Source organism: Sminthopsis crassicaudata, chromosome 4, assembly GCF_048593235.1.
Source record: "Sminthopsis crassicaudata isolate SCR6 chromosome 4, ASM4859323v1, whole genome shotgun sequence".
Taxonomy (NCBI): domain Eukaryota; kingdom Metazoa; phylum Chordata; class Mammalia; order Dasyuromorphia; family Dasyuridae; genus Sminthopsis; species Sminthopsis crassicaudata.
In genome coordinates this window covers 270,016,099-270,038,750 of record NC_133620.1, presented here as the reverse complement: position 1 = coordinate 270,038,750, position 22,652 = coordinate 270,016,099, and the positions used below count along the sequence as shown (strand labels likewise).

At 35.6% G+C, this 22,652-nt stretch overlaps 1 protein-coding gene across 10 annotated transcripts in view; it reads left to right on the top strand.

Annotated features, from left to right (window-relative positions):
* LOC141566327 (adhesion G protein-coupled receptor F4-like) overlaps positions 1–22,652 on the top strand; it is an 87,115-nt gene that overhangs the window by 29,962 nt on the left and 34,501 nt on the right. For 6 of the 10 annotated variants that reach the window (XM_074310694.1, XM_074310701.1, XM_074310702.1 and 3 more), the window contains 5 exons: positions 500–763; positions 2,081–3,454; positions 5,275–5,316; positions 5,613–5,672; positions 9,723–9,779. In XM_074310694.1, coding sequence (XP_074166795.1) covers positions 500–763; positions 2,081–3,454; positions 5,275–5,316; positions 5,613–5,672; positions 9,723–9,776 — 1,794 coding nt within the window. In that variant the 3' untranslated portion in view covers positions 9,777–9,779. Of the gene's footprint in view, positions 1–499; positions 764–2,080; positions 3,455–5,274; positions 5,317–5,612; positions 5,673–9,722; positions 9,780–11,278; positions 14,803–22,652 lie in introns of those variants that run through there. The other 4 variants (XM_074310695.1, XM_074310698.1, XM_074310699.1 and 1 more) reach the window with 4 other exon arrangements.

Below are 22,652 nucleotides of genomic sequence, written 5' to 3'. Positions count from 1 at the left end.
ACCTGGCTATAAGAAATTCACAGTCTAAAGGGAAAAAAAACCACACAATTATGTACAAACAAGATACACACACACACACACATATATATATATATTCAGGATGGATTGGAGACAATCTCAAAGAGAAGGTGAATCAGATTAAATTCCCAAGTTTTTGGAAGTTATTACACCCAATAATTATGTATTCAATTTTATCTTTCTTTCCCTCACCTAAAATATGAATGAAAAATAATGACATCAAACCATTGTATTAATTAGAATTAATTAATTTCATTTTAAGAATTGTTCAGAATCTTTTAGGTGGTCACAGAGTTATTGCCTAATCTCAGTTTGATTCTCTGTCCCAGCAAAACTGTTATTTTTTGTGGGTGTCTGATAATGGTAATCAAATAAATAAATCAAATAAAAGAACCCTAGATTTTAGTAAAGCCTCTTTTCTATAGAATGCAATGACTATTTCTGTTGTTTGTTTGTTTTTTTTTGTTTTTGTTTTTTACAGGAGACTAATGCAATTTCAGTATATGAACCAAGCTTAAGTGGTAATACACGGTTTTCTTCAGATGTATTACTAAGTCCATCTAATGAAGAGTTCATTGAGTCAGCAGTTGAAGGCATCCAGAAGAAGTGTCCAGATGATTATGCTTGTATAATCAATAGTGTGAGATCTGCAGAAGTTACATCTGGAAATATTGCCTTCATAGTTGAATTGCTGAAAAACATATCCACACAATTATCTTCAAATATCAACCGGAGGAAGATGCAGGTCTATTTTTCTTTATACTAAAATGTTATCAACTATATTTCTTAGAAGAGCAGATAATAGTGTATTGGATAGAGTGCCAGGCCTGAAGTCAGGAAGATGCATTTTCCTGAGTTCGAATCTGGCTTTAGATACTTACGGTCAAGTCATCTGTAAAATGAGATGGAAAAAAACATAGCTTATCACTCCAGTGTCTTTTCCAAAAATCCATCAAAACAACCCAATTTGGGTCATAAAAAACAGAGAGAGCTGAAAGGACTGAACAATCACAACAAAAATTGGTTGGCTTTTAGTAGCCTCTTATCCTTCTCCTTTTTGCACCTAGACTCAAACTTGCTCTCTGCCCCCAGAGATCTAGCTGGTATTCCAGTATTCCATTAGGTCTCCATGTCTTAGTGCTCTGTCATATTTAGAAAGAAATCCCTAATAAGATATGCATTGATAACAATTAGTTATAACTTCTTCCAATCAAGTTTATATTTTAATAGGGGATTCTTAGACCAAAAGATCTTTTAGACCAATGATTAAAAAAAAAATCACTCCTCAACAGAATTTGGCTACTTGAAAGGATTATCTCAATTCTCCAGGGCATCCATAATTTCATGAGGTTGCCATTCTCTCCAATGGAGCAGACACAACCCATACTTGGAATACTTGGGATTATTTCTTCCTCTGTTGCCATAGGGAATGCTAAGAATTACTGATAGTGTTTAGAAGGGAGATATGCCATAGTTTTGTTTTTAAATTTGATTTTATTTGGGGGAGAGAGACCTGGACTAAGAAGTAGTGAGATGCTTTGGAAAAAATGCTGAACTTTGTCAATCAGAGGACCTGAGTTTGAGTCTTTCTACTACTTGTCTGACCTGAGCAAATAGTCTCAATGAGCCTCAGTTTCCTTGGTTTTCAAGTAACAGGGCTAGACAGAGTAGCTTCTGATTTTACTGATATTACTTTTAAATCTGTAATTTTTTTTTTTTTTTTGCTTTTTACTGAGACAATTGGAGTTAAGTGACTTGTGGAGGGTCACACAGCTAGGAAATGCTAAGTGTCTAAGACCAGATTTGAACCCAGGTCCTCCTGACTTAAGGGCTGGTGCTCTACTAACTGCCCCTAGACCTGTAATCTTATGAATTTTTTATTTATTACATAAATTTAGCAGATCTCAATTATCTCTGTTACCTTTGAAGTGGAAATGGATGACAATAATATTTAGCTTGACTTTTACAGAGTTATTGTGAAAATCAAAAGATATAATATCTGTGAAGTTGGTAGTATGATTTAATATTATTATTATTAATTATCTCTAATCTCCATTGGCAGAGTCTCAGCATGATGGCTAACCATGTCCTCAACAGAGCAGCCATCTCAAATTGGGCCTTCATTCCTGAAAGAACTACTGGTTCAGTTTTGCTCCAGTCAGTCAATTCATTTGCAGAGAATCTCAATATCAATGATGAGCCTGAGAATATTGTGAATGAGCCCTTTATTCAGACTAAAGGCTTCAGAATCAATCAAAACACCCAAGGGAAGAGTTTCAATTTCTCTATGAGGGTGCCAGATGATGAGGAGGATGTAGAGGGGACAGTGTTCATCCCCTGGAAAGAGCTACAGAAACTCCCTCCTGCCTCCCAGGCCATTAGTATTGCTTTCCCAACCTTGGGGCGAATTTTGGAAGAAGCTCATTTGCACAATGAGAGCCTTCCCAGACAGGTGAATGGGCTGGTTCTCTCAGTGATCTTGCCAAAAAAGCTCCAAGTCTTCCTCACTTTTGAAAAGATCAATAAATCCCATACTGCTAAAGCTCAGTGTGTGGGCTGGCATTCTCGGAAGAGAAGGTGGGTTGAGGAAGCCTGTGAAACAACAATGGATGTTATGGATAAAGCCTCTTGCCGCTGCAACTACACTAACCTGCTGATGTCCTTCTCCATTCTGATGTCCCCCAAGACCTTTACCAATAAAACTCTGGATTACATTACCTGCATTGGTCTCAGCATCTCCATCTTGAGCCTTATTCTTTGCCTGATCATTGAAATCACAGTGTGGTCCCAGGTGACAGTGACAGAGATCTCCTACATGCGTCACGTCTGCATTGTGAACATAGCCACGTCCCTTCTGATTGCTAATGTTTGGTTCATTGTCGCATCATTCTTTGACGGCGCAGCACGAAGTTACAACTGGTGTGTAGCAGTGACATTTTTCAGTCACTACTTCTACCTTTCTCTGTTCTTCTGGATGCTGATCAAAGCCCTCCTCATACTCTATGGAATACTGATCGTGTTTCGCCGGATGATGAAGTCCACTATGATGGCCATAGCCTTTTTGGTGGGCTACGGGTGCCCCCTGGTCATTGCTGCCATTACAGTTTCTGTTACAGAACCAAGAAAAGGTTATGTGAGAGCCCAGGCCTGCTGGCTGAACTGGGATGACTCCAAAGCTCTTCTAGCCTTTGTCATTCCAGCCCTGACCATTGTGGCAGTAAATCTGATTGTGGTTTTTGTTGTGGCTGTCAGCACTCGAAGACCTTCTATTGGAAGTTCTAAGTCTCAGGATATGGTGACCATTATGAGGATCAGTAAGAATGTTGCTATCCTTACCCCACTTCTGGGACTGACCTGGGGGTTTGGAATAGCCACCCTAATAGACAGCAGCTCCTTAGTGTTCCACATCATCTTCTCCTTACTCAATGCTTTCCAGGTGAGTGAAACAAACTGGGGAACATTTTTCTACTGAGTGTCCAGAGCCAAGAAGATGTAGTCCAAAATAACTTTATCAGTTGTAATGGTGGTATTTGACAACTGAGGATGTCTTTGCTCAATTCTTTCCTTCTCCCACTTGGCTGTGATCTTCCATTTTCTCAAATAGATATTATTTGTCTCTGATATTAGAACTACGGATGCAACTGGTGGCTTAGTATAGAATTCTAGACCTGGAGTTAGGAAGATTTGAATTCAAATTTAATCTCAGACACTTACTAATTGTGTGACTTGGCCAAGTCACCTGACCTTGTTTGCTCCAATTCCTTCATCTATTATATGGGGATAGTAATAGTATCTTCCTTCCAGGGGTTCTTGTGAGCATCAAATGAGAGAATAATTGTAAATTAAGCATTCTTATAACACCTATTTTATTTCAAGAATATTTTATAAGCCTTTTGCAATATGTATCTCCCTATCTTTCCAAACTTATTTCATATTACTTTCCTTCTTCCACTTTGTTCTGGCTAAACTGGTTAATTTTCCATATATGACTTTTTATTCACCATCTCCATACCTTTGTACAGTCTGCCCCTAATGTATGGAATGGAGTATATTGTCTCCTCAACACATATTTTATATTTAATTTTCTACGTATATGCTATTTCCCCCCAATAGAATATAAGCTTATTGAAGGTAAGGACTGTTTCTTTCCCAGAATTTAGCATAATGCCTTGTACATAATAAGTATTCAATCAGGTTTATTGAATGAAAGGATGAAAATCTCAACTCTCATTGGCACCTATGCTAGTCTTCAACATTTAAGATACAGTTCCTAATCCTTGACTTTGTAATTGAAAATTGTCAGTTCTGGGAAAAAACAAATGTATAAGCCTTCTTCTGATGCCCCACATTTAATAATATTGAATCTTTTTCCAAAGCTTGTGAACTTCCTATTTCTCTCTGTCTTTCTCCCTCCATATCTTTCCTCTACTCTTTCTCTCTTCCCTTCCTTCTCTCTCCTCTCCCCCCCTTTCACACATATGCATATATATTCAATATTAAAATTTTATATATATGAAATCATATAAAATAAGATCACAAAAGGTAAAACAAAGAAGTAAAATATATTATATGTAATTTATAGCATAATACAATGTAATAGAATACATCATAACATAACATATACTATAATAATAGCAATTATAGCCAGGAAAGAAGTTACTCTATTATAGTAATAAAGATAGACTCAAAGAAAAAAAAAAAAACATACTTTTTTGATTTAGCAAATTATATGTAAATTCTGGTTAATATTTTCCTTGAAGATAGTTTTTTTTTTTTTTTAAAAAGAGTCCTGTGAATCTTAATCCCAGAGCCATGAATTTAGAAATTTTGATGCTTGGGGCAAGTAGTTCTAAATGCATTCCCGCTAATCAACTTTGTAATTTATGATATGAAAATAATACAAGAGGTATTTAAAACAAATTTAGTTAAGTAGGAGGGGAATTAGTTACTAAAATAGCTTACAGATGGATATGATTAACCATGTTTTTTATCTACTAGCTTTCTATTTTTCTTTCAAGTTAAGTATTAAACATTGTTGTCTCTATGCTGTTGAAGCACTGCAGGTAGTGTTGACTTAGAAATCCAACAAACTATATATTTGTCTTTGAATGTCCTTATTTGAGTTACTTGTACCCTCTAAATTTTTGTATCCTGGACCAAAGCCCCAGTTGTATTGCCCAAGTTATGATTCTGGGAGAAATCAGAAGGGAACATATCTGTGAGATTGTTCTTAAACATGTTGATCATTATCCTTAGGGGTTCTTCATTTTGCTGTTTGGAACCATTCTGGATCAAAAGGTAAACTTTGCCTGCTTCATACAGTGGCTTCAATTTCTTCAAAAATTCAGAAGTAAGCAAACAAAATCCTGAATATGTAGTTAGGGGTGGAAATTGGAAGAAGGAAAGAGAGTTGGGGGAGAGAGGAAAATTCTTTTTGATTAATAGTTACATAACCACCAATTGCATGTGAGCATAAATCTAGAGTTCTTTTACTCAAATTGAGGTGGGCAGATTTGAGTCTTGTGAGTTTTATTCTTCCCTAGGCATCCCAGTAGACAATTACTGCTAACATTTGGTTTTTCCTTTGGTTTTAGACAAGAGAAGCCTTGAAGGTGAGAATGTCTTCCCTGAAGGGGACATCAAGAATAGAAGAGGTAAGCAAGCCTAATCTCTTTTTTTCATAACATCATGGAGCCTGTGTAGTTTGGGAAAGAAGAATAGAGGGAAACTATTCTATTAAATAAACTAGCTTAGTGCTCAGATTTTGCTGGAGAATGTAATATGTAGTGTTTGAAGATGTTTCACGTATTTTTATGCATGGCTCCTATTGCTTTTAGAATCACTCCTTCCAATTCCAAATTAATTGAATCACAAATTGGATACATTCAGTGCCCAACAAAGTTAATACTTTTTTTTTTTTTAAAGTATTCATCCCTATGCACATATGACTACTTGTCTTAGTCTCTGTCCAGAGCTCCAGTTTCCAAACTGCTCACTAGTAATATCTATCTGAATGTCCTATAGTCATCTCAATCTTAACATATCAGAAATAGAACTTATTCCTGAAACTCCTTTTTTGAACCTCTCTCTCTCTTTCCAGTCCCCTAGATTCTCATCCTCAATTATTTATCCCTCACCTTCCCATTTTCAATCTATATCAAATCTTGCTGTTTCTACCTTTACATCTCATGCATTTAAATGCTCTTCCCCCACATAGCTAGTATACTATTTTAGGCTTTCATCATTTCAGGCTCCTACTTATATTATAAAAGTTTCCTAATTAGTTTTTCTCTCTTTAAGTCTCTCCTCTCTCTAGTCCATCTTAAACCACCAGAGTGGTTTTATTCAATGTTCTGATCATGTCACTTAATGAACTTCAATGACTCATTGTTAACTCTGGGATCACATATAAATGCTTCTACTGAGCATTTAAAGCTCTTTAGAATCTGACGCCAGTCTGCTTTTGTAGACTTATATATTTCTCTTCTTTACTGACTTTTTGCTCCAGGAAAATTGGCTTTCTTGTTGTTTCTTACATACGACTGTTTCCATGCCTTTGGATGGAATATACCCCCATGCTTGGAACACTCCTTCCTTGCCTATTCTCTTAGAAAAACAGTTTCTTTCAAAACTCAAGTCTTTTCTAATCACTTTGGTTTCTTTCTTTTATGAAAGCTGCTAGTTGGAGTGCTGGATTCAGAATCAGGTCGAGTTCAAATCTGGCCTGGACTAGCTTTGTGATGCTGGGCAGGTCACTTAATCCTGTTTGACTCAGTTTTCCCATCTGCAAAATGAGCTAGAGAAGGAAATAACAAGCCGCTCTAGTATCTTTGCCAAGAAAATCCCAAATGAGGTAGGAAGAGTAGGGCTCTATTAATTGGCTAAACAACAAAACTCCTACCAATTAATCCTGTATTCATTTTGTATTTCTCTTATATATGTTTTTATAGGTATGTATTGTCTCCTCTGATAGAATTAAATTACTTGAGGGCAGATGTTGTTTTGTTTTAATCTTGGTGTTTCCAGAGCCTACCACAGTGCCTGGAACTTAATAAATACTGGTTTATTTATTGAGTAAACATGTATTGAACTAGACTGGATTGAAATGAATTAGACAGTTCTTAGAATGATAATTTAGAATAGCAGAACTTCTTTTGACTAAACTCCACTAGAAGGAAATAAAGGAGTTTCCATGGAGAAAATCAAAGCCATGATAGTACTTGACTACTCTACAAGTCTGGTTAATAGCTATGGATCATAAAAAGAATAATGGTTAATATATTATATTATGTTTCTGGAGAGACACTGTGATATAGGGCTGCCCTATATTTATTTAGGATAGATCTATAATTCCATCAGGATAGAAAACTCTCTTTATTTTATTTGTTTTTGCAAGTATTGGAGTTAAGTGACTTGGCCAAGATCACACAGCTAGGAAGTATTAGGTATCTGAGGTCATATTTGAACTCAGGTCCTCCTGATTCTGAGGCTGATGCTTTATCTACTGCATCATCTAGCTGCCTGAGGTAGAAAACTCTCAATGTAGAAACTGACCTATGAAAGCTTAGAATGGCACTAAGGCTTTGGGGATATCCTGAGTCTTTATGTATACATGCATATAATACACATGCATAATGTGTACATATAAGTACATAAATATAATAATGATATTTAATAATAGCTAATATTTACATAGTACTATGTGCTAAATGTTTTACAAATATTATCTCATTTAATTTTCACAATAACCCTTAGAGTTAGTTTATATTATTATCATTTTATAGTAATGAAACAAAACAAAACAAAACAGAAAAAAAAAAAAGCTTAAGGAACTTGCCTGGGGCCACGTAGCAAGGAAGTGTTTGAGAATAGATTTGATTTCCAGTCTTCCTGACTTCAGGCCCATTGCTCTATCTCCTGAGATAAGTATTTGTCCATGGACTATTTGTGTGCATTTATAGAAATATTTAAAATATATTTATACATATGTATATATGTATAACATGTACATGCATATAAACAGTCAAGTATACATTCATATGTAGCTATATATACATATGTAGACACATTGTGCAGCTATGTGTATATACTGATACATACTAAGTGCCCCATATGCCTTAGAGCATTGTTAACTTTTAAAAAGTGTATATATGTATGCACATATATCCTACATATACACACACATTCCACATATACATATATAATTTCCATAGACAATGCTCTATTTTGCATTATTTTATATACACAATTAAATATATTGATATAAACACATGTATACGAGATACACAGATATATAGCTGTTATATTGTACGTATAATATACAATACATGCATAATAACATATACATACATGTATAACACAATATACATGTATACAGATACACACTCATTATAAATGTGTATCTATCTATCTATCTATATACACATATATACACACAAATGCATACCTGAAATAGTAGAATCTTTACATAAATCTTTTTAGAAAATTGTTCTAAATCTACACGTTTTTTTCTTTTTTTCTTTTACTTTCTTAAAAAAAACAACACCCCTCTAAGTTTCTTCCTATAAACTAGAGATTCCCAATTATGGTGTGAGGAAAAAAGACATATGATTGTCCCAAAGCCTGAAAATCGCCTCAATTGGCTGCAAGAGGGAAATTGCTAACAGAAAAATCAGAGATGGGAACTATTCAGAACAGTGACTGGCATTTATACATAGCATCTTTTAGAAAACACTCCTCTGAAATAGCCAGTGCAGATAGCAAGCTATAGCAGTAAGAGCCCTAGTTGGGATCTGGAATGAACCTTTGTCCTTCATTCATTATTTGCTGTTTGATCTAGGGCAGATCACTTCCCTCCTCTTGATTTCAGTTTCCTCCTCTTTAAATCGGAGTTAGGTAATATAATTTCTAAAGGTTCTTTCAGTTCTAAATATTTTGATTTTTTTTTTTTAATGTACAACTATCCCCATTTTAGGGATGGGAAAATTGAGGTAAAGTATTTTGTCTAAGCTCTAATAACTAGTAAGTGGAAGAGGTGCAGTAGTAATAGTAATGTTTTAGTAAATTTGTAATTATAGCAGTAAAACATATTAATTTGTAGTAGTGTAATAGTAAAGCATAATAATGGATTGGTATAGGAGTGACACTGGACATTATATTACCCTCTGCAACAACAGTCCTGGTATGACAGAAGGGAGATAGTGTATGGGATAAGATGGGATGGAATGATTGGAGGAGAAAGAGGCTGTTTGCCTAGGATGTGGTGAACAATCAGGTAAGGTTTCCATACCTGAGTACATTTTGGAAAGCAGTCAGATAAAAGGGAAAAAACACTGGGTGTGGAGTCAGAAAACTTGAAATCAAGTCTCAGTTCACTAATAAAGTATGCATTTTATTTTGAACAAGTAGCACTTTATGAGCTTTAGTTTCCAATCTGCAAAATGATAATGGTAATTACCCTTTTTATCTAGAGATCTTTAAACAAAGCATTTTCTTCACACCCTGAAGTTGATAGCAACCATTTTTGAAGAAAAGATAACTAAGATTAAGACTTGGCTTAACTTGCCCATGATTATAGAACTAGTAACCAAAGTGGAAGAGTTGTAGTGAAGGAAGATTTTTATAAACTATGAAACATCATGAAAACTATTTTAAGGGGGATTCATAACGTTTATTTTGTTGTTGTTATTTTTCCTTTTATTTAGAATTCAACATATAATCCTAATCATGGATCTAAATTAGTGGTTCGTTCACGATGAGAAGTGAGTATTTTAAACCTAAATCAAAAGTTTCCTTTTTCTTTTTTTTTTCTTTTTCTATAATAGTTTACTTGCCTAAAATTTTGCTATTACTTGAGGTTAATTTAATAGCTTACTTGGTTAACATTTTGCTATTTCTTAGTTAGAGGCCAAAACTGATTTTTTTTTCCTGATGTGATAGAATGGATAGAATGCTAAAGTAGGAATGAAAGATTTTGATTTGAACTCAATTTTTGCTTCCTAATAAGTCCATATTAAATGAATTAATGAACAAATTAATGTGTGAATGAGTAATAGCTAGACTTTTATCTACCAAGACAATCATCTTGCATATCCTTTGAGAAGTTAACATTTACATTGAGACCTGAAAATGTCAAAATGAGTGAGTAACTCCTTTTACAATCCAAGCACAATTTGAAGGCTAACAGTGTAGAGATATGAACATTGACCTTGGAAAAATGAGAACTGAGCTTGAATCCTGTCTCTGACACTTAATAGCTGAGTAACCTTAGACTAGGTTTATAATTCTTTGACTCAGTTTCTTTATCTGTCAAATGAGGATAATAATAATCATACTATTTATCTTATGGGGTTATTATGAGAAAAAAACATCTAAGCAACATACTACATGAATATGTTATTATTATGAAATAAATACATTTATTTGAAAAAATTGTCATCCTAGTTCCAACTTATATATTGAAATAATTACAGCAGTCTGTATCTCCTAGCCATCATGAAAGGAAGAATACAGGAATAAAAGCAATATCATTTCTGTTCACAGAGCTCTGGAGCCTCAATTTAGTTTTTAAAATAAATTTTATTGTTTTTTATTTTTACATCCCAGTAAATTCAAGACACCTAATTAATGAGCTCTATTTAATGAGCTCTTTTATGTAAAAAAGAAAAAAGTAGTTTAAGCAAAACAAAATGAATTTGTCTGATAGTATGTGGAATATTCCTACTTCCCTTGTACTTTAGTTTTTATCTTCTCCCAGAGTGGTAAAACATGGAATACATCCTTAAGGTATAGTTAAAAAAAAATTTGACAAGAGGTCAAGTTGAGATAAATAGAGTTCTCTCTAGAAAGGGAATTGAGGTAAGATCCAAGGATATTCCTAGTGGGATGGGAGATGGGTATATTACTATAAAGGGTGCTCTTCTTCCTTTTTCATAAAACTCTGGGTCCATTTAGTTTTGTCTATGTAGACAAAATTAGAATAAAATGATTTAAAAATTAGAATGAAAGGGGGAAAAAAATCACAAAGGGGCTATCTGGAATTTGAAATATATGGGAGATGAGGAAAAGCTTGCCTTTGGGACAGGAGTTATCTTTTTATCTTAGGGACTGATTTTTTAAACAGGGAGAACCAGGGAGCCTGGGAGAACCAACTCCTTCTTGTGTTGTCTGTGTTCCTAGGTAGAAAGAGAAAGTAAATTGGATTGTAGCTTTTGGCTTTAAAACTGGAAAAGCTACCCAGTCCAAACTTCTTCTTTTATAGATGAAGAAAGTCAGAATCAGAAGAGGAGATAAATGCAAGTCCAAGGTCATGCAAGTATTAAACAGCAATGGAGGATTTGAACTTAGTTTCTTGTTCATCAAATCCAAAGCTCTGCTCACCTCACTTTGCTGCCATTTGGGGTTATCATTCTTCCCTCTTCCTCCATCCCTTGATGTTGTTGCTTTTGAGTTCAAGTTAAAATTTTGTCTCTTTGGAATTCTGGTGGTTGCATTTTGGAGAACTGAGGTTAGTGCAGAGTAATTTTATGGCAATAAATGAATATTGTATTAAAAGTCAGCTCTTCTCACTCCCTGCCCATTGTACAAAATGGCCATGGTGAAGTGGATAGAACATTAGGGCATATAGTCAGGAAGACTCAACTTCAGTTCAAAACTGAGCTCATTTACTATCTGTGCCACCTTGGCTAAGCTCTTAATGCTGTTTGGCTCAGTCTCCTCATCTATAAAATGAGCTTAAAAAGGAAATGGCACACCATTCCAACATCTTTGCCAAGAAACCCTTAAACGGGATCTTGGAGAATCAACTTTAACTGAAAACAACTGAAAAATATAAAGATAAAAAAAAAAAAAAAAAACAGTTTTCCCTCTCAATAATTCCAGTTTACATTCTACTAGGGAGGAGATGGGACAATGAGTTCACAGATAAGTGTATACAAAATATATACTATGTAAAAACAAAGTTACTATGGAGAAGAGGATTAGCAGGAGCTTATTGTGCTTGAGCTAAACCTTCAATGGAGTCAGTGATTACAAAAAGTGAAGTGAATCAGAATGGGGGAAACATTGTAGGCATGAGGAAGACCCTGCATAAAAAGAATAATATAGAGTGTGAATTGGGTGCAGTGGATACAGTGCTAGACTTGGACTCAGGAAGACTCATTTTGAAATCTAAGCTTACACATTTGCTATCTATGTGACTGGGAAAGTCAATTACCCCTATTTGCCTCAGTTTCCTCCTCTGTAAAATGGGCTGGAGAAGAAAATGGCAAACTACCTCAGTAGCTTTACCAAGAAAACCCCTCATGTAGTGAAGGATCAAACAGGATTGAAAAACAACTCTACAAAAACAACCATGAAACGAATATGGATGAGGGCTAGCAGTTGCTAGGGGGCAAAGTGTGGGAAGATCAAGTGGGATCACTGTGCAAAGGAGTAGAGCACCTGGGCTTCTCTGATATATTTGTAGCATCTTAGAATTAGTGCAGAAAGGATGGATAACCCAGGAATATCGTGATATTGACTCATGTGCATGGGGACCTAGAAATGATCATCTAGTGGTAGGGAAGAATAATGTTGGCTCCATCCAGAAATATGCTGGAGTCTACTCAAATAGGGATTGTTAAACTTTCAGTGTGAGTGAACATTTACCCCTTAAAATTGGCAAAATCCACAAAAAATGATTTATTATCTTTTTGATTATCTAGGCCTAATGCTATAGAGAAAACCTTAGTATTGCAGATTAAACTAAAAGGTATTTTACACTTACCTCCTCCTTCCCCCCTTTAAAGGAACATCATAATAACCCTATCTTTCAGAATTCAGTCTCTGGGCTTTTGGGGGAAAATCTCTGAAAGGAATGAACTTTTTCTCTAATGAGATTTAGCAGGGTCCCTCTATGCTAAACAATATGAGATATCCTCTCCCCTGATTTCTCTACCTCTCAAATCTGACCCAGTAACATAATTCAAAACTGATATTTGTTATTAGTTAACAATTGGGTGGAGCAAAGTTTCGGAGTAGGAAAAGTTTATCTTCACCTTTTCCCTCCTCCACCCTTTCAGCCTTCTTCCTAAGTGGCCGCCCTGGGTGTGGCTTCTGTTATCAAACTTGAGTAGGTACTAGCAATCCCTCTAGACTGCCAGGTGTCAAAGGTGCTAAAAACTTTTGGGAAGGAAGCACATCAGACAATTCCTAACTGTGTCATCCTGATTAAGTCATAGAACTTCCTTCAGATTGCTTTCTCATCTGTAAATTGAGGATAATAATGACATACACCTTAAAAGTTTTCAAGGAACAAGTAAGAGGAAATATTGTAAAGAGGGTAGCTAGGTTATACAGTAGTTAGAGTTAGGAAGTCTCATTTTCCTGAGTTCAAATCTAGCCTCAGATACTAGCCATGTAACCTTGGACAAGTCACTTAACTCTTTCTGTCTCTGTTTCTGAGACAGACAGCAAAAAAAAAAAAAAAAATTGCTGCAGAAGGAAATGACAAACTATAGCAATATCTTTTCTTTGCCAAGAAAATGTCACATGAGGTCATGAGTGAAAAGATTGAATAACAACAGTATGCAAAAAAGCTTTGCAACATTAAAACATGTAAACAACAGATACAACTATTAATACTTTAATAATTTATGTTAATACTTTAGTAATATAATATTATTAATACTTTTAGGATTCACTGGAGGGCTATGTTTCTCCTTTCTTCTGTATTGAAATTTATATCTCATCTCTTAATCTAAGCCTTTTGTCTTCTAAGGATTCAATTAATTAACTTAAACTTTTTCTTTTGCATGATCTTTTTTGGCAATGGATCTATTGTCTATAGGGTGTCTATCATTTTTTTTTTTTAAATGATTTTGCTTCCATCTAGGGATATATTGGAGACAGCTCAAATGAAGATAGCCAATTATTATTTTCTGTGTGAGCATTTATACTTTGGAAATCAGCAAAATGTATAACAATGTTTTGCTTTATTGATTGTCTACACTTCAGCAAACTATGGAGAAAATATTAGTAGTGTGGATTAAGCTGAAAAATGTGATATGATTACATTATCCCAATTCTCCGAGAGAGCTAGTTGTTAAATACCATCATACTCCTGTTGCTATATCCATGACTGAAGAACTAAGTAAATTTCAGTTAGAAGTTAGTGAAACATGTTTAATATATACTGAATTACCTGCCATCTAGAGGAGGGAGTAGAGGGAAGGGAGGGAAAAAATTTTGGAACACAAGGTTTTGCAAGGGTGAATGCTGAAAATTATTCATGTATGTGTTTTGAAAATCAAAAGCTTTAATAAAAAATAATAAAAAGAAATTAGTGAAAATAAAGATGTAATTTTTTTTTCTACCAAGTTCATGAAACCTCTAAAAGCTACCTATAAACCCTAGATTAAGAACCCCAGTAACAAAGTAAACTGCATTTATAGGAAAGAATCCTTCTACCACTCCTGGTTATATATGTCCTTCATTTTAAGTAGCTTTCTGGACACACCAATTTAGCCTTTGTTATTTAACTCAAAAGAAAGAATTGTAATTGTAGAAATTTCAGGTGGGATTAATGGTGGCTAATGCCATAATAGCCAGGAGAAGGAGATATATTTTGAATGGGCAAAGTTTGGAGTATCCTTGCTGATCACATTGAAGATGTAACTTCCAAATTTGCCTCCTTATAGCTACTGAACTATGCACTAGGCACTCTGGACACTAAATAGTGAAAACATCTTTACTTAGAAATACATTGCTTATTATAACACAAATTTACCATCCTGTCTTGTGCTTTACCCTACTGTGCTCAAAAAGTTATCAAATTGTGCATACCCTTTGACCCAGCAGTGTTACTACTGGGCTTATATCCCAAAGAGATCTTAAAGAAGGGAAAGGGACTGGTATGTGCAAGAATGTTTGTGGCAGCCCTCTTTGTGGTAGCCAGAAACTGGAAACTACGTGGATGCCCATCAATTGGAGAATGGACGAATAAATTGTGGTATATGAATATTATGGAATATTATTGTTCTGTAAGAAATGACCAACAGGATGATTTCAGAAAGGCCTGGAAAGACTTACATGAACTGATGCTGAGTAAAATGAGCAGGACCAAGAGATCATTATATACTTCAACAACAATACTGTATGATGATCAATTCTGATGGATGTGGCCATCTTCAACAATGAGATGAACCAAATCAGTTCCAATAGAGCAGTAATGAACTGAACCAGCTACACCCAGTGAAAGAACTCTGGGAGATGACTATGAACCACTACATAGAATTCCCGATCCCTCTATTTTTGACCATCTGCATTTTTGATTTCCTTCAGAGGCTAATTGTACACTATTTCAAAGTCCGATTCTTTTTGTACAGCAAAACAACTGTTTGGACATGTAGACATATATTGTATTTAATTTATACTTTCACATATTTAAGATGTATTAGTCAACTTGCCATCTGGGGGGGAGGAAGGGAAAAATTAGAACAAAAGGTTTGGCAATTGTCAATGCTGTAAAATTATCCATGCATATATCTGGTAAATAAAAACTATAAAAAAATAAATAAATAAAGACAAGTTCCATAGCTGCTGTTGGCCAATATTCTAGTGTATAGGGAAGCTTAAAAGTGTATTGGATGGATCATAGATTTGGAGCTAGAAAGGTCTTTGAAGGAATAGAACCTTTTTATTTAATACATAGGCATCTAGGTGGTATAGAGCAGGGGTTCTCAAACCATGGCCCTAGGGCACATACAGCCTGCTGAGGACATTTATGCTGGGGGGGGGGGGTTATGGCAAATGGGCTGAGGGGCGGAGACAGAGTGTGAGTTTTTTTTTTTTTTTTTTTTTTTTTTTTTTTTTTTTAAATTTTTATTATTTTCTTGTAATTATAACATTTTTTGACAGTACATATGCATGGGTAATTTTTTACAACATTATCCCTTGCACTTACTTCTATTCAGATTTTTTCCCTTCCTCCCCCATACCCCTCCCCCAGATGGCAAGCAGTCTTATATATGTTAAATATATTACAGTATAATTTAGATACAATATATGTGTGTAGAACCGAATTTTTTGTTGCACAGGAAGAATTGGATTCAGAAGGTAAAAATAACAGTTTACATTCATTTCCCAGTGTTCCTTTTCTGGATGTAGCTGGTTCTGTCCATCATTAATAAGTTGGAATTGGATTAGCTCTTCTCTATGTTGAAAGAAATCCACTTCCATCAGCATACATCCTCGTACAGTATCATTGTTGAAGTGTATAATGATCTTCTGGTTCTGCTCGTTTCACTCAGCATCAGTTGATTGTAAGTCTCTCCAAGCCTCTCTATATTTCTCCTGTTGGTCATTTCTTATAGAACAATAATATTCCATAACATTCATATACCATAGTTTACCCAACCATTCTCCAATTGATGGACATCCATTCATCTTCCAGCTTCTAGCCACTATGAAAAGGGCTGCCACAAACATTTTGGCACATACAGGACCCTTTCCCTTCTCTAGTAGTTCCTTGGGGTATAAGCCCAGTAGTAGTATGGCTGGGTCAAAGGGTATGCACATTTTGATAACTTTTTGGGCATAATTCCAGATTGCTCTCCAGAATGGTTGGATTCTTTCACAACTCCACCAACAATGCATCAGTGTCCCAGTTTTCCCACAGCCCCTCCAACATTCATCGTTATTTGTTCCTGTCATCTTAGCCAATCTGACAGGTGTGTAATGATACCTCAGAGTTGTCTTAATTTGCATTTCTCTGATCAATAGTGATTTGGAACACTCTTTCATATGAGTGGAAATAGTTTTAATTTCATCATCTGAAAATTGTCTGTTCATATCCTTTGACCATTTATCAATTGGAGAATGGCTTGATTTCTTATAGATTAAAGTCAATTCTCTGTATATTTTGGAGATGAGGCCTTTATCAGAACCTTTAACTGTAAAAATTTTTTCCCAATTTGTTACTTCCCTTCTAATCTTGTTTGCATTAGTTTTGTTTGTGCAGAAACTCTTTAATTTGGTGTAATCAAAATGTTCTATTTTGTGATCAATAATGGTCTCTAGTTCTCCCTTGGACACAAACTCCTTCCTCCTCCACAAGTCTGAGAGGTAAACCATCCCATGTTCCTCCAATTTATTTATGATTTCGTTCTTTATGCCTAAATCTTGGACCCATTTTGATCTAATCTTAGTATGTGGTGTTAAATGTGGGTCCATGCCTAGTTTCTGCCATACTAATTTCCAGTTTTCCCAGCAGTTTTTGTCAAATAATGAATTCTTATCCCAAAATTTGGGATCTTTGGGTTTGTCAAAGATTAGATTGCTATTTTTATTCACTATCTTGTCCTGTGAACCTAACCTATGCCACTGATCAACTAGTCTATTTCTTAGCCAATACCAAATGGTTTTGGTGACTGTTGCTTTATAATATAGCTTTAAATCAGGTACACTTAGACCACCTTCCTCTGACTTTTTTTTCATTAGTTCCCTTGCAATTCTCGACCTTTTATTCTTCCATATGAATTTTGTTGTTATTTTTTCTAGGTCATTAAAATAGTTTCTTGGGAGTCTGATTGGTATAGCACTAAATAAATAGATTAGTTTGGGGAGTATTGTCATCTTTATTATATTCGCTCGGCCTATCCAAGAACATTGAATGTCTTTCCAATTATTTAAATCTGACTTTATTTTTGTGGCAAGTGTTTTGTAATTTTGCTCATATAATTCCTGACTCTCCTTTGGTAGATATATTCCCAAATATTTGATACTATCGACTGTTATTTTGAATGGAATTTCTCTTTGTATCTCTTGCTGTTGGATTGTGTTGGTAATGTATAAAAATCCTGAGGATTTATGTGGATTTATTTTGTATCCTGCGACTTTGCTAAAATTCTGAATTATTTCTAATAGCTTTTTAGCAGAGTCTTTGGGGTTCTCTAAGTATACCATCATGTCATCTGCGAAAAGTGACAATTTGATTTCTTCATTTCCTACTCTAATTCCTTGGATCTCTTTCTCGGCTCTTATTGCCAAGGCTAGAGTTTCTAGTACTATATTGAATAGTAATGGTGATAGTGGGCAACCTTGTTTCACTCCTGATCTAACAGGGAAAGGTTCTAGTTTATCACCATTACATATGATGTTTACTGAAGGTTTTAAATATATGCTCCTTATTATTTTAAGGAATAGTCCATTTATTCCTATACTCTCAAGCGTTTTTAGTAGGAATGGATGTTGGATTTTATCAAATGCCTTTTCTGCATCTATTGAGATGATCATATGGTTTTTATTAATTTGATTATTAATATGGTCAATTATACTAATAGTTTTCCTAATATTAAACCAGCCCTGCATTCCTGGTATAAATCCCACTTGGTCATAGTGTATTATTCTGGGGATGATTTTCTGAAGTCTATTTGCTAATATCTTATTTAAGATTTTAGCATCAATATTCATTAAGGAAATTGGTCTATAGTTTTCTTTCTCAGTTTTCGATCTACCTGGTTTAAGTATCAGTACCATGTCTGTGTCATAGAAGGAATTTGGTAGGACTCCTTCAATCCCTATTTTTTCAAATAGTTTACATAGCATTGGAGTTAGTTGTTCTTTAAATGTTTGGTAGAATTCACCTGTAAATCCATCTGGTCCTGGGGACTTTTTCTTAGGAAGTTGGTTAATAGCTTGGTCTATTTCTTTTTCTGAAATGGGACTATTTAGACTACTTACTTCTTCCTCTGTTAATCTGGGCAAGCTATATTTTTGAAGGTATTCTTCCATTTCATTTAAGTTATCAAATTTATCGGCATAAAGTTGAGCAAAGTAGCTCCTAACTATTGTTCTAATTTCCTCTTCATTAGTGGTGAGTTTACCCTTTTCATTTTCAAGACTATCAATTTGCTTTTTCTCTTTCCTTTTTTTAATCAGGTTTACTAAGGGTTTGTCTATTTTGTTGGTTTTTTCATAAAACCAACTCTTAGTTTTATTAATTAATTCAATAGTTTTTTTACTTTCAATTTTATTAATCTCACCTTTTATTTTTTGAATTTCAAGTTTTGTGTTTGTCTGGGGGTTTTTAATTTGTTCCTTTTCTAGCAATTTTAGTTGTAAACCCAATTCGTTGGCCCTCTCTTTCTCTATTTTATGCAAGTAGGCCTGTAGAGATATAAAACTTCCCCTAATTACTGCTTTGGCTGTATCCCACACATTTTGGTATGATGTCTCATTATTGTCATTTTCTTGGGTGAAGTTATTAATTATGTCTATGATTTGCTGTTTTACCCAATCATTCTTTAGTATAAGATTATTTAGTTTCCAATTATTTTTTGGTCTATTTTCCCCTGTCTTTTTATTAAATGTTATTTTGATTGCATTATGGTCTGAAAAGGATGCATTTACTATTTCTGCCTTACTGCATTTGATTTTGAGGTTTTTATGCCCTAGTATATGATCAATTTTTGTATAGGTTCCATGAACTGCTGAGAAGAAAGTATATTCCTTTCTGTCTCCATTTAACTTTCGCCAAAGATCTATCATATCAAACTTTTCTAGTATTCTATTTACCTCTTTGACTTCTTTCTTATTTATTTTGTGGTTTGATTTATCTAATTCTGATAGTGCAAGGTTGAGATCTCCCGCTATTATAGTTTTGCTATCTATTTCCTCTTGCAGCTCTCTTAATTTCTCTTTTAAGAATTTAGATGCTGCACCACTTGGTGCATACATGTTTAATATTGATACGGCTTCACTATTGATGCTTCCCTTTAGCAGGATATAATGCCCTTCCTTATCTCTTTTAATTAGATCAATTTTTGTTTTTGCTTGATCTGAGATGAGGATGGCTACTCCTGCTTTTTTGGTTTTGCCTGAAGCATAATAGATTCTGCTCCACCCTTTTACTTTTAGTTTGAATGTCTCATCCTGTTTCAGGTGTGTTTCCTGTAAACAACATATAGTAGGATTCTGACTTTTAATCCAGTCTGCTAACTGCTTCCTCTTTATGAGGCAGTTTGCCCCATTCACATTTATGGTTAGAAGGACTAATTCTATATTGCTTGCCATCCTATTAACCCCTGCTTATGCTTTTCCCCTTTCCTTCCCTTTTACCCTCCTATCCAGTATTAAACTGGTAAACACCACTTGCTTTTCACAGCCCTCCCTTTTTAGGATCCCTCCCCCACCTTAAAGATCCTCCCCTTATTTTATCCCTTTTCCTCGAAATTACTGTATTCCCTTCCCCTTAGCTTACTCCTTCCCTTTCACTTTTCAATGAAGTGGAAGAAGTTTCACCATAAATCGAATATGTCTATTGATACACGCTATGTTCATCTCCCTCCTTTCTTTCTCTCAGATATAATAGGTTACCTTTGCCTCTTCATGAGATGTAGTACCACCACTTTATACTTTTTTATGATATAATCTCCTTTCCACCTCTAGTTTCTAAGACAAATTGTACATATGTTCTTTACATATTTTTTTGACAGAAGTATAGTTCTCAAGATTCTTTTTACCTTTTTTAGAAGTCTCTTGAGTTCTGTATTTGAAGATTAAACCTTTTATGTAGGTCTGGTTTTTTCATCAAAAATAGATGGAATTCATTTATTTCGTTAAATGTCCATCTTCTTCCCTGGAAAATGATGCTCATTCTTGCTGGGTAAGTCACTCTTGGCTGCATACCAAGTTCCTTAGCCTTTCGGAATATCATGTTCCAGGCCCTGCGTTCTTTTAATGTGGACGCTGCTAGATCCTGTGTTATCCTTATTGTGGATCCTCCATATCTGAATTGTTTTTTTCTAGCAGCTTCCAATATCTTTTCCTTTGTCTGATGGTTCTTGAACTTGGCCACTATATTTCTTGGCGTTTTGATTTTAGGGTCCCTTTCAGTAGGTGATCGATGAATTTTCTCAATGTCTATTTTACCCTCTGTTTCCAAAACGTCTGGGCAGTTCTCTTTGATAATTTCCTCGAAAATGGTGTCCAAGCTCTTTTTTTCCTCCCATTTTTCAGGGAGTCCGATTATTCTCAAATTGTCTCTCCTGGATCTGTTTTCCAGGTCTGTTGTCTTTCTGGTAAGGTACTTGACAGTCTTTTCAATTGTCTCATTTCTCTGGTTTTGCTTGACTCCCTCTTGGTTTCTCCTTGAGTCATTCATTTCTACTTGTTCCAGTCTAATTTTCAATGATGTATTTTCTTCACTCACTTTTTTTATATCTTTTTGTAATTGTCCAATTGAGTTTTTATCTTCTATGGAATTTTTTTCCATTGTATTTTTTAGAGAGCTGATTTCTTTTTCCAGCTCACTAATCCTGTTTTCCTTGGAGTTGTTTACCTTTTCCAGCTCACTAATCTTGTTTCTCAATGATTTGATTTCTTTATCCACTCTGTCTTTGAATGCATGGGATGACTTCTCCAGGCTCTCTTGCCAAGCTTCCCTTTCCTTTTCCCATTTCTCCTCCAGCTCTCTTGTGAGAGCCTTTTTGATTTCCTCTATGAGGTTCTTTTGTATTGAGGAGCAGCTTATATCCCTCCCAGGGGATACATCTGGGGACAGTCTGTTCCTAGTCTCCTCAGCATTTGAAGTCTGCTCCCTCTCCACACAGAAGCTGTCAATGGTTAGAGCCCTTTTGAATTTTTTGTTCATTTTGTCAGAGTAGGAATCAAAGAAAACAAACTGACAAGAGAACCAATTGGTCTGTTTTGCGGGGGATAGGGCTGGATGGTATTAATGGGCTTCCTCTACAGACTGGGGGTAGGGCAGCAGAGAGCCACTAACAGAACAGCAATGACTGTACTGAGTCTGCGCTCTGAGGCTCCGAGAACGCACCGAGTCAGTCCAGGTGGGGGTTGGGGGTGGCCGGGCTCTGAGAGACGCTGGCTTTCTGGGGTTTTAATCTTCACCTCCAGTGTTTACACCCTCTCCACCGCTCCTGGCTTGCTGCCAAGACGGAGCATCCACACTGGGGCAAAAGCCCTTTCACAGAAACGGCAGAGATCACACCCCTCCCCCTCAGGTCTGAGCTGTGTGAGCTGCCTGTCTTGCTCTGGCTGTCTGCCCTCAGTCTGCGCCCAGTCTGATTGACCCTCCCCCGAACAAACACAGACCTTTTCTGGCGACTTTCAAGGATGTCTTCTCTTGGTGATAATTTGTGGATTTCTTTCTGGGTCAAGCATTAAGTCAGAGGCTTGTCATGAAGTAAGTTCTGAGAGAAAACGAGGAGCTCAAGCAGCTGTCTGCCTCCACGCCGCCATCTTGGCCGGAAGTCCTCGAGTTTTTGTTTTTACTATAGTCCAGCCCTCCAACAATCTGAGGGACAGTGAACTGGCCCCCTACTTAAAAAGTTTGAGGACCACTGATATAGAGGATACAATGCTGGCCTGGTTGGGAAGACTCATCCTTCCTGAGTTTAAATCTAGCATCAGACACTTATCAGCTGTGTGATTTTGGGCAAGTAAAATCCTATTTGCCTTAGTTTCCTCATCTGTAAAATGAGCTGTAAAAATAAATTGCAAACTAATCCAGTATCTTTACTAAGAAAACTCCAAATGGTATCACAAGAGTCAGATATGACTGAAAAAACCTTTGAACAACAAATGCATGACACTAAAATTTGAGGATACAGAAAAGAGGGCCTCAAAGAATTCAA